At 38.9% G+C, this 12,243-nt stretch overlaps 1 protein-coding gene across 1 annotated transcript in view; it reads left to right on the top strand.

Moving 5' to 3' along the window:
• Window positions 1-387: 387 nt before the first annotated feature.
• Window positions 388-12,243, top strand: part of LOC131033659 (neutral ceramidase 2) — a 94,374-nt gene continuing 82,518 nt past the window's right edge. Inside the window, exon 1 of the mRNA XM_057964924.2 lies at window positions 388-1,205. Within this exon, the coding sequence (XP_057820907.2) occupies window positions 877-1,205 (329 nt within the window). The 5' untranslated portion in view covers window positions 388-876. The remainder of the gene's footprint in view (window positions 1,206-12,243) is intronic.

The following is a 12,243-nucleotide window of genomic DNA, read 5'->3' on the forward strand; positions in this document are numbered from 1 at the left end:
TTCCAATAATCCACAACTTGTTTGACTAGATTTGTGTGTTACAATTCAAGTTCACACTTGCAAAATTAGGATCCATACTCACAAAAATGAACCTAGACAAAAATAAATAATTTACAAAATTTTAAATCATTGCAACATATTTTCATAATCATATTTTAAACTTATATATATACAATTTATTTAATTTTAATAATTTCAGTTATCAATCTCAACTTATTTTAGAATACAACTTATTTTAAAATTAATTATTCGCTAAATACTTTCTTTATTTAATTAACCTGAATATTTTCATCTAAACGGGTGTTTTAACCCCCAAAAGAACATAGTAACTGGAGCAAACCAATTGAAAGGGATTAAAGTGGAAGATCGAGTTCAGAATAAACCACTCCAGAGAAAGGAGCCAGACGTGTTTGTTAACTTTTTAAAAATGGTTTTGCTAATTAGAAAATCAATTGTTTCAAAATCTAGAGTAGTCTTTTTCTTTGGAGTTTCGTTCCTCGTATGCTGTTTTGCACCTCGGGAACGATGAAAACATTCTGTTCTGTTCTGTTCTGTCAACAGACTGTTACCATCAAATTAGGTAGAAGCCTTAAATTCAACCTCAGGACAGTTCTGTTCTCATCCCCAGTTAACAGGTGTCAAGTTATTGTTCACTCGCATATGACCAAAGTGGAGAAAATCCACGCATTCATACTCAATCGTGAAGGTCAATTCTGGGGATTAAAAAGTCAATGAATCGACAATTAAACCAGATGATGTTTAAAGAGAATACAGACACCATTTACAAATGTAAAATATATATTTCATATACATCATTTATGCATACATACCTTCCTAACTGCTCCTGTATTTGGACCAGCCTGAAGAAGCATCCAAATGGAAATGGGTGCCACTTGCATGATACCCATGTTGCTAATGTGGCTGTTTTTCTTGTTATTCGTATGCCCTCTGGGCGGCTTGTCAGAGGCCAATTATTTGATCGGAACAGGATCATATGATATAACAGGACCTGCTGCTGATGTGAATATGATGGGCTATGCAAACAGTGATCAGATTGCATCAGGCATCCATTTCAGGCTAAGGGCAAGAACCTTCATTGTGGGCGATCCCAATGACAGTGGCAGCAGAGTTGTTTTTGTTAATTTGGATGCATGTATGGCCTCTCAGCTTGTCACGATTAAAGTACTCGAACGACTCAAGTCCAGGTATGTTTATACGCTAATTGTAGTCTACACCTTTGTCCCATATGTATGTAGTGTATATATAAACATGTATGTTTGTGTGAACATATATAAATGTATATCTATATGTTTGTGTAGTTATTTATGTTTAAAATTCATACGGACATACACTGTCAATGCTACAATATCTCTTACTTATTGTATAATATTTCATTTTGTGGCGTTTTCTTCTCTCGCTGCTTGAGCTTTTCGATTAACTTGTTTTCCACACCAGCAAGGTGCTCTATAGCTAAAGGTAAATGGGCATCGGAGCACGAGTGGATACCATTCACTTTAGAGACTTTAACACTCAATAGATACATTTAATTCGGTCATTATGTTATTTTCCTTTCACGCAATGTGATAGCATATGGAGGTTATTCTAGTGAATGGCATAATGTTGTATTATGAATTGGCGAGAGACTATCGTCCCAAACCCCTCATCCATTCATGAATGTCTTGTGTATATAAGATTGGAAAGGTTCGTAGATGGGTTGGCAGTACCTTGCTGGACCCTTGGCCAGGAAATAAGTTCCTCCCCTTTCTCTCTGTGGATATCTATTATTCATTCTTTACAATCTGTTTTGGTCTTCTGCAACTTAACAGTTGCTTTATTGGGGATCCTTCCCTCACTTGGATGATGTTATGGTTCTGGAGATTTAATCACTTTTAGTTTTAAGCTCTTTGCTTTGTTTCTATGCTTTTGCTCTTAAAGTCTTTTGTTTTTATGTTATGATCCAGGGTCCTCTTACTCTAGTTCTTCTCTATAGGAACTGGCTATACAAACGTGTAAATTTTGTTGGTTTGTCTTTTTGTAGGTCATGAATCACTCTAGAATTGGAAAAGTTTCAGTTTACTGAAATCAATTTTCTTTTAATTATTGGCAAAGTGAAAGATTACGGCCCTCTTCCATAATTTATCAAAAAATAAGAGTTTGCTAAGAGATTGCAGTCCTTTACATAGAAGAAACAATAAGAAATACAAGAGAGGCTATTCTACCTAAGAATCCACCAAAGACTAACAACATACCATTGGTTACGATTGCATACCATCGCCCCGTATTTTATGGAATTCTTCCTAATATTCCTTGTGAGGAGAGCATCCATGCTCCATTGCATGCCACCACCCACTTAGTTGTCAGCTTTCATCTATAATTTTCCAACTTATGTTTTCCTTCCCTTTTGCTTTCCTAAAGTTCCATAATTTGGTTCGATGACCTTACTTGCAATTTGGGATATGGTTGTGGTATAAAGATAAAGTCCTATTTATCTCTATCCTCAAGGAAATCCATCATCTCTAAATCCTATTCTTTTGAAAGCACTTAAAGGAAATGGTCCTCATCTTCGAAAACCTGCTCCATACAACGCCGAAAGTCTTACTCATACTCATGAAAATGATCAATGCGAGGAGCCTCATGGGAAGAGTTTTCTTGGGAATGGAGGGAATTGATGTTGTTTCCTTAGGTGGAGCCATGGGAGGCACAATCATAGACCAAAATCCCCATCCTCATCCCTAGTTTGTGAGACGGATGTTGAATACTACTCAAAAAAATGTCCATGCTTGCACTAAATAAAATTTGCATTAAGGCTACTCGGTTTTTGCACCCATTTCATGAAGTTTATAGGTCATGAGCTAGGAGAAAATTTGATTTAACAGCCAAAGATTTTGGGGCCAATTATATTGCAGGGAAAGCACCTCAAAGGAAACCCTTCAAAGTTCAAAAATGGTGTCTAGATACCTTATGAAGAGTGAATTTGATAGTAAAGGGCTTTGCAATATCAGTCATGGCACAAACCGTCACATGCATGCACTTTGAAACTTCCATATTTGCATCCAATTTCACAAAACCACCAACTTGAGTAATCAAAATTTGAATAATTTTAGAGTTTCTCATTACTAGAGGAAGGTTGTAAAGGTGTAGCCAAATTGGTATTTTGGAGATGACAATAATTGCAGGATCAAATAAGGGAGCCCATGGTACCATGCATAAACTAATTTTTCCAAAAAGCAAGGGTCATGCCTGTTGCACAAGGTATGTTTCTTAGAACTCAAAGTCTTCAACAAGGGGACACTTCCCCAAGCATTTGAAGACAAGTGATCAGCTAACAATTTTGTCCACTGTTGCCTTAACACTATAATCTAGGACATGAAAATCAAGAGGATTTGCAGGTAATACCACTACATTGTCTCCCAAGAAATAGGAGGAAAAAGTTTTGTCCATCCACGACTATGTTACTGGGTTCTGCAAGGTGATCCCTCGGGTCCCGGTCTGGATCTAGATCTTTGTGGGTTTGGCCCTGCGAACCCATGAGGAATTTTGACAATTTTGAAGGGAGCCATGAAGAATTTGACAGCAATGTTTTTTTTTTTTACTCTTTCAAAAAAAAATTGTTTTGCTAAAAAGGCAAATCTGACCCCCCAACCCTAATTTGACCTCTTAAAATGGCAAAAAGGTAAAGCCTATTTCATTTTTGCACAATAGAATGGAAAAAAAAAACTTCTTTGCTCCATTGCTGAAATTTGTTTTTTGCTTGCCATAAATTGAAAAGATAGGGAAGTGCGGCGAAATTTTGACAAGGGAATTATACCTTGTTGTGAATTCCATGTGAATTGATTTGATGCGTTTTCAACCTTTCTTCTCTGTTGGTTTGGATTGGTAATTCTGAAATGACTGGCATGTAGCAGACATTTTTTCAAGGCCTTGTGGATTTAAAAATTAAGATGCAATGGTGAGAGTAAAGAAGTCTTTCATTTGGATGAATTATTATTGTCCATTTGGTGCTGAAACATAGTTGTCCTATTCACAAATTGATGTGATTATTTTTAATTATTTAATATTGATTCTTTGGTTTATAATATTATTATCGATTTCTCATATGTTAAACTGGTAATCCCTTTGTGCATTTGTGTAATCCATTGATCTTCAACTCAAATGACAATGTAAATGATGAAACACAATCATACCCTAGTATGTTGGTTTGAATTTGATAAGATAACCTATTTCCTCATATGTTGAGATTAGTTATCTTTCTTTTGGCATTGCGTATCAAACATATTTTGTGCTAAAACCCCCTTTGTAATCTGTCGTCACTTGTGAAATCTCAGTCAGTATTCGTATGTCTACTATTGGGGTTTTTGTTAATCATCTTTCTTTAGTTTAGTTTCCTTTCCTTTTTGTACTTTCAGGATAAAAGTACACAAAAAATCCTAAAAACTTCCATCATACAAGGGAGCTGCCCCTCTTAAACGCAGAGGAAGATTTTGGTTTTGCTGCAAGCTCTCCAACTTCTGGCACAGTTGTCATTGCTCTTTGGGCAAATAGTGTTAGTTTCAGAGAAACAATCGCAATCACAAATTTGTTTACCAACATATTTCAATGAGAAAAAAGGCCTCCCATGTCCTAGGAGTCCAACTTTGAAAACCACTTTATCACCTTTATAAAGAATTATTACACTAAGCCGTCAATTATTTTAACACTTGGACAACTTAAGTGAATAATTGAATTAATTTATCCAAGTTGCAGAAAGCATTGAAATGGCATAGAAATCAAACTTTGATTAAAAAAACTCAGCTGGGAAACATATCGAGAATAAAGGATCCAAGGGAGATGGAAAGCCTTATACTCACTCCAAAATAGATGTAGAAGAGCTGAACTATGGGATTGGAAAACTAAGAAAACTCTTTTTGGGCTTCTTGTGGTTTTGGTGGTACTATACGGTTCTGAGGTATGGGGCAGCAACACTTCAACAAGGAAATGGAGACAAATAGAGAGATTACAAAAACATTTAATTATGACTAGCCTCAATATTAAATCATCTATCCCATATGAGATTGTTCTAGCAGAAGTAGGGGCTTTTCTTATTGAGGCATCGGCTATGTTCCGGTTGCTAAGTTATCTAAGAAGATTAGAAAACATGGAGATACATTTCTGGCCAAAAATGGCAGCGGGAGAGAAACTAGATAGAAGGAAGAGCACATGGATGAAACAAAACAGTAAATGGATGAAGAAGTGGGATATTAACATAAAAGATTGTCCAAATAACAATGGAGAAATTAAAAAGTACATGCAAGAAAAAATCAAAGAAAACATGTGGATAGTTCAAATAGGGAGGAAAAAGGAATGCTATATCAAACATTTCAATCCCACACATGACCATACACAAAAGAACTACATAGGAATGGAAATAAAATGGATGACAAAAATGTAATTGCTCAGGTAAGAACCAACTCACATCAACTTAGATGCGAAACAGGAAGATGGATGATACCTAAAGAGGAATGGGAAGATAAAAGATTAGATATTGCACTCGAGGGGTGGTGGAGACAAAATGACATTACATCATGGAGTGTCCAGCCTACAATGATATTGGGATCAACTATGCTGAGACACTAAATGTAAACACCTTGAGTAACCTATTCGACAAAGAAAAGATAACAAGAGTTGCAGATTTCCTAATCAAGATACATAGTAGAAGATCCAAGATGCAAAAGGAAAAGGAGGTTTAGCAATCACAATATTTTGTTTGGGCTTTGCATGCTTCCTTTTCTGGCTATCCGTAGGTCCCATAGGCCATAGGTTGTTTGGCCTCGTGGACGTTATCAAAAACATTCATTCATTCTAAGTCACACCATTTGGCGAATTTCATGGTTGAAATTCGAATTTTGCCGAATTTCAAATATTTATAAAAAATTCGTTGAATTTTGATCATTTATTTGTACGGAAAAACCCTCCTATGCACACTTCTTTTTCTGCCATTTTCTTGCAGCACTCGACCTTTTGTGGCTAGCAGAATGTGGCTGGTGTGCATATTCTGGCGAGGTGAGAGCATTTTGTGGAGAGGCAACTCCACGGCTTCCATACCATTCTTGAACCCCTGCTGCCTTCGCCGTGTACAATCCATTCCATTCTCAAACTCCTGCTGCCGCTTCTTTCCTTTTGTCTCCGTCATGTTTTATTTGTTTTTTTAGGTTTTATTTTTTTAAGTTGCCGATTTGGGTTCGGGTTTGAAGAACCGGTTCGCCGGTACGGCAAAATTTTGAAAGGGGTTTGGGTTCGTTAGTACAAAAACATGTAAAAATATATATATTATAATATATATAATATATATATTTATGCAGCCTATAAGCATGAATTAAGATCGGAATGTTGTGCCTTGCACACACTCCCTGTCGTTTGTCGTTGACAGGGTCCCCCCTTCTTTTTGGTTTTCCATCTCGTCCTTGCTCAGGTCTTGAGTAGGAGGCCTGATAATTCGCTGAGGGAAGATGTAGCAGCTAAGAAACTTTTGAATGATGAGAGGATGACTAGCCTAAGTTCTAGGTATTGGGGTGTTTACATCTTGGAAATGAGAAGCAAAATTTTGCATCTAAGTCAGATGAGCAAGCCACCAAGGGGTTTTGAAAATTGAAAGTTTGCGAAATGATCCTGAAGCCGAGTTGAAAATGTCTTTAAGACCTCTTGAGAGCCAAAATCGTCCCCTAAGGCCAAAATGCAAATTCAAAATCTCTAAGGCCCAAAACGTTACAACGTTGAAGTTCAGAATCGGCTTTGTAAACCAAAATGCATACAAAAGTTTGAAAATCGGCTTAGTAGGTCGAAATGTGAGAAACAAAGCAAAGGTAAAAAGGCTCACAAAATTGCCTCTTAAACCGAAATTCATAAAGCTCAAAATTCAGCCTACTAGCCCAAAATGCTAGGAAGAGCTCAAAATTTGGCCTCCTAGGCCAAAATGCAAGGATAAGTTCAAAATTTGGGCCATAAAGCCGAAGTGGGAGGTCATTTAAAGAAAACTCACAAAATTCCCATTCAGGCCGAAATGGAGAAAAGACAAGTTTTAAATCACACAAATAAGCCAAAAGGGCCAAAAATCACTAAAGTTTGCAAAACATGATCTAGGCCGAAAACTTAAAGTTCGCAAAATTGCTAAGTTGCCCGAAAAAATCATGAAGAAAGAAAATCGCGCATTTTAGGATTTTTTCCCTAAAATCATATCAAAGTTTCTGAATCGCGCATTAAGTCTCTGTTGGCCGAAAAGAAGTAAGAGTTAAAGTTTGCAAAAATGTAATCTAACCCGAAAATCAACTTGAATTTGCAAAATCGGCTAGTAAGCCGAAAAAGGTAGGAGAGGTGTTAACTTTAAATCTCGCGAAACTTTTCCTTTGCCCGAAAATCTCATTAAAACTTCAATGGCTAGAAAATCACGCAAAATGAGCATTCAACCCGAAAATGAAGAAAATCGCGTTAGATGTTGAAGTCGTGAGAAATCATCAAAGAGATATAAGTCGCAAAGTTTCGGGTCAAAGGCCGAAAATCGCGTGAAAACACCCATTTACCCGAAAACTTCAGGTCTTCAAAACTTCGCGAATTGATCTAATAAGCCGAAGTTTACAAATTATGCCATAAAGTTGCATGAGCAGTGAAAATCGCGAAACTCATTCAGAGAGAAAGTCGTGTTATTTGCCAATGAGCCGAAAATAAAACCAAGAGCTTCATCGCCCATTGTACTTCAAATCGTGCAAAGAGAGAGATAAGTAGAATGAAGATTGTGCACTTTTTAGTAGAAATCCCGAAATTCGCCAAGCAAGGGGGCATGTAAAGAAGTTTACTGGTTTGACAAAAGGTAAAATACTTGCATTTCCTTCCAGAGAGCTGAATTTATAGAAGTCAAAAACGCTTGCTAAAAAGATCACATGTTTTTTGCAAAAGAAGCCCAAAGTTGCTAAAGTGTGGTGCATACAAGGAGGAAAACTTTGAAATCAGAGGATCAAAGCCGAGTTTTGCCTTCCAAGGGCATCCGAGATAAGCTTTTCAATATTGCCAGGTAAGTCAATAGTCTCCCCAAATCGGTTTTGTTTGTGCAAAATGGTCATGATAGTTAACCTAGGGTTAGAATGTAAATGAAAGAGTGAAAACTTTGAAGGTTATAATTTAAGAAAATATCAACATAACATGCAACAACAACCAACTGGCGAAATCGGCCTTTAGATTGAAATTTCGGACTTAGAGAAATTCTGGAAAATTCAGGTCTAAACTTAAAAACACAAAACACTCTTTTCCAAGTGCATTCTTGAAACAATCAACATACAATTATCAAAACATTCAATCGTTGAGTCACAAGCCAAAACGTTTGCAACTTTCCGCCATTAGCAATCAGGAGTAACATTTCGAAAATCCGCTCCAAGAACAACAATTAACCAAGCCAACCTGATTTTCAGCTTCAAAGTGCATTTGGCTCCCGGATGATCAAATTTAAATTGTTTAAATGTCGCGTTTTAGCAATGTTTTCAAATTTCGATTACCTTGTTGATCGTCAATTTTAATGCTAACGCCGTCTTCTGGCTTTGCTAACCCGTTTTTTTTCCTTAATCTTGTCTCATAATCTGTGTCCGGTTGTGCAGGATAGGTGCCTAAATCAGTGACAGAGTCCTCAAAAGCACCTGACGCAACTGGAACATCCTGGATTTCCAAAGCTGACATTCCCTGCAAGGTTGAAAAAATGAAGTACTAGTACCAAGGAGGAGGAATCAAGGAGTCAAAGGTCCAGAGTGTGTGGGACAACATAGGAGATACGGACCTAGGACATATTGATATTTAGGATTTCAGGAACAGAGTGTACTCTCCTAACGCCTATGGCAAGCCCAGACAGATGATGGAGAGTGGCATTGCTCAGGCAGCTGGTTTCCCTCCGGCCGTGCAAAATTATGAATTAGTGGTTGAGGTTGCTAAACATTATCAGCTAGAAACCAGATTAGTGGTATTGAAGGGGATGGTACTAGTTGACTTCATGCCTTCACGCTTGAAGCCCTTGGGGAAGCATTTGATATCCCTATTTCCTTATGATCCCATTGCCACAACTATCGATGAGGCTCAAGTTGTCTATGACATGAATCCTACTAAGTGCAAAACATTGATAAACGAAGAATGGTTCAGTGAGAGAAGATCACCAAGCGCTAGAATCAGTAAAAAGACCCCTAGAAGCGATTTTCACAATGAGTATGGTGATATGGTTACCTTACTCAACCGGGTCATGGGACTTCCTCAATCCAATCTCTTCTAGGAATGGATGTTCTACTTCATTGAGCAAGTCTTTGCTGGGAAGTCTAAGTTCGACTGGGCTCAGATCATCAGCGACAATATTCATACACAGTTGGTTGAGCTTGAAGAAAAAAAGTACTTTTTCATGACTTCCTACTTGGTCTACATGTTTGCTCGACACCAGTCGCTGACGGGATTAATTAAGAAAGGTGAGATTGGGAACGGGTTGAATCAAGTGAAGGTATACGATTGCTACCCTCAGTTGCATTACTATGACATTGCCCAGAGAGATAAGAATAACGTTGCATACACAATTGGTCAGTACGAGTGTGTTAATGACGCTTTTAAAATGCGCTTGGTTAGATTAATGCAAGGAGGATTGCATATAAGGCTGTCAAAATAGGCTACCACCCTGATCCGAAAATACAGTGGATGGTTCATCCAGTTCCCCAGATTCACCTACATTAGAATAGCAGGTTTTGAGGGAACACCATACTGGCTTCCGCACTATCCATCAGACAGATTAATCCTCATGGAGGTAGCAAGGCAGGCACACCCAGTAGGTAGCTTACTCAGAGACAAAAAAGCAATCGGGGTTCACCTTCCCTATGATTTTGGGTAATCTTGATGCGCACTTCAAAAATTCGGTGCAAGCTGAAGAATCATTTGCTGAATTGGCGTCCTATTGCTTACAGGAGCATTTCCCTAGGAAATGCTTTGACCATGAGGATTGGGAAAGAAGGCCTATGACAAGCATTATAGGGCCAAGGCATCGATAGAGGACTATTGGAGCAATTGTTCAGATGACTTTGAGGTCCGTTGGCGGGAATATTCCAGGTTGAGTGTTTAGCAAATGTGGCTTTATGAGTACCACCATGTCCCAGATCAAGTAACGGACTATGGAAATTGCTTGCAAGTCCGGGAATTTGAAGCAGTCAAGGACCTCCCGCCAACCATTGATTGGACTTAGGACCCAATCATAGATTTTGAAGCAATCATGGAAGGTCCAAGAAGGTACACAGATAACTGGTTATCCCAACAAATTGAGAGGCTGACCCATGAAGGAATCCAATTCACATACAATTTGATGGGTAGTCTCGATTCCTAGTTTTCAAAGGACGAAGGAACCTCAAGCGCGCCAAAGGAAGAGGTTGAGAAACCCGAAAAGAAGAGAAAGAAAGAAAGGGCCAATAGGGGGACTCGAACATTGAAAAGAACAAGAAGAGAAAAGATCCCAATTAGGAGGCCAGAGGTTACTTCCTCATCCAAGGACCCCAATTCAGAGGATGATGTGGTTGAACTTGATTACATACCCACTCCACCTTCACAAAATGATCCTGTTGCATTCAAGGCAAATGATCTTAAAAAACAAAATGAGCAAGAAGCAAAGGTGAGGATCATTGGTTTGGATGGACTTGGAAATCAAGTCGAGGAGGGAGAGATTGCACCTGATCAAGGGATTGGTAAACAAGAGCTCATGCAAGATAGCAGGCATGAGTTGCAGCAGGAAAGCGGCAACAAAGATGACACCATGGTTGAGGGAGAATAGAAAGAAGATGGAACTCAAGAACCCACCAGGACTGAAGAGCAACCATTACTACAGGATACCCAACACTTGCTCAGTGAAGTGGGAGAGAGCTCAGCCGTGAGTAAAGGATTGGATACTGCTCCCATTCCCCCTATATCTGGTCAGTTATGGATAAGCAGTGAGTCAGCTGAGGCCTCCAAAGAACAGAGTGAGAATCTAGCAATTACATCTGGACAAACCATCTCTTAGGACTGGTTAATAGCTCATGCACAGCGGAAAGTGGCTGTCAAACCACCAATTAACTTGGAGGATATCTTCTCTCGATTAGGAAAAATAAAATCCAAAGGCAGGAAAAAGCCGAAGACTTACTCCAAGATCACTAAAGATGAGCAAAGGAATCACACGATTCATATTGCTACCCCACCTGCAGACAAACCAACACATCAGATTGCATTGGCTAATTACAACGTCACGACCATCCCAATAGGGCGAGCAGCCAAAGAGCAGGAGAGGGAAGAATTCAAGGATTCTGTGCAAAATATGCTCAGATAGTTGGACGAAATGACCACTGAGAGAGATATGTACCAGGCTTGTGCTGAGCAAATTGAAGGGTACATAGATCACTTGTTGAGACCGCTGCAGCATGCCGCTAAATCCCATGTTCCCCCATTGGCGTTAGCACAAAAGACTACAACTGAATTTGACGGAGTGCGTGATACCGCCAAGGCCGTCAGGGAATGGATTCAGGGCATTAAGGAAAAGGGAGAGCAAATCTACAAAGATGTGCGAGAAATGGCTCTCCATAGGGAAAGCACTCTTATCAAAATGTGTAAGCTGAGGAAAGAATGTTATAATGCTCATGAGGCGATTGCCAAGGCATTGTCCCTCATATGGGCTCTATTTTGGACCCACACTCTGATCCCCAACTGCATATTATCCTAGATCCCTATGATGTCAATACCTTCAAAGAATGGTATTGGATTCTCAACATGAAGAATGACATGAAGGATAATATCAACAAAATGCAAGATAAGTGCGATGATGTTTTGTCAAACGTGAAGGATCTTGGTGAAAAGATCCTCAGATCAATGGTCCCTGGATGGAAGAGTAGTATGATAGATAATGAGGTACAACCACAGTGGGAGGACAGGCTGAAAACCAAAGTCACCTACTCCACGGAGGACCTGGAATTTGCTAGTGGGCTACAGGCAGATATATTGTGTTTTGAAGATCATAAATTATATTAGAGAGAAGAGCTGGAGAATGTAGGTAGCCTCCTAGAGGGTATTCAGTATAAAATGTTTAATCCTCCTATACCTCCAACAACCGAACTATTCGAGTTGTGCCTAAGATTCCAGGACTACGTTCAGGTAGAACATGCAGCGGATCGGGATATCTAGGGAGAGTACTAGCGCAACAAGGTTGAATTTGTGGAAAAAGAGTCTACCTCGGGGAAGGAA

Source organism: Cryptomeria japonica, chromosome 5, assembly GCF_030272615.1.
Source record: "Cryptomeria japonica chromosome 5, Sugi_1.0, whole genome shotgun sequence".
Taxonomy (NCBI): Eukaryota; Viridiplantae; Streptophyta; class Pinopsida; order Cupressales; family Cupressaceae; genus Cryptomeria; species Cryptomeria japonica.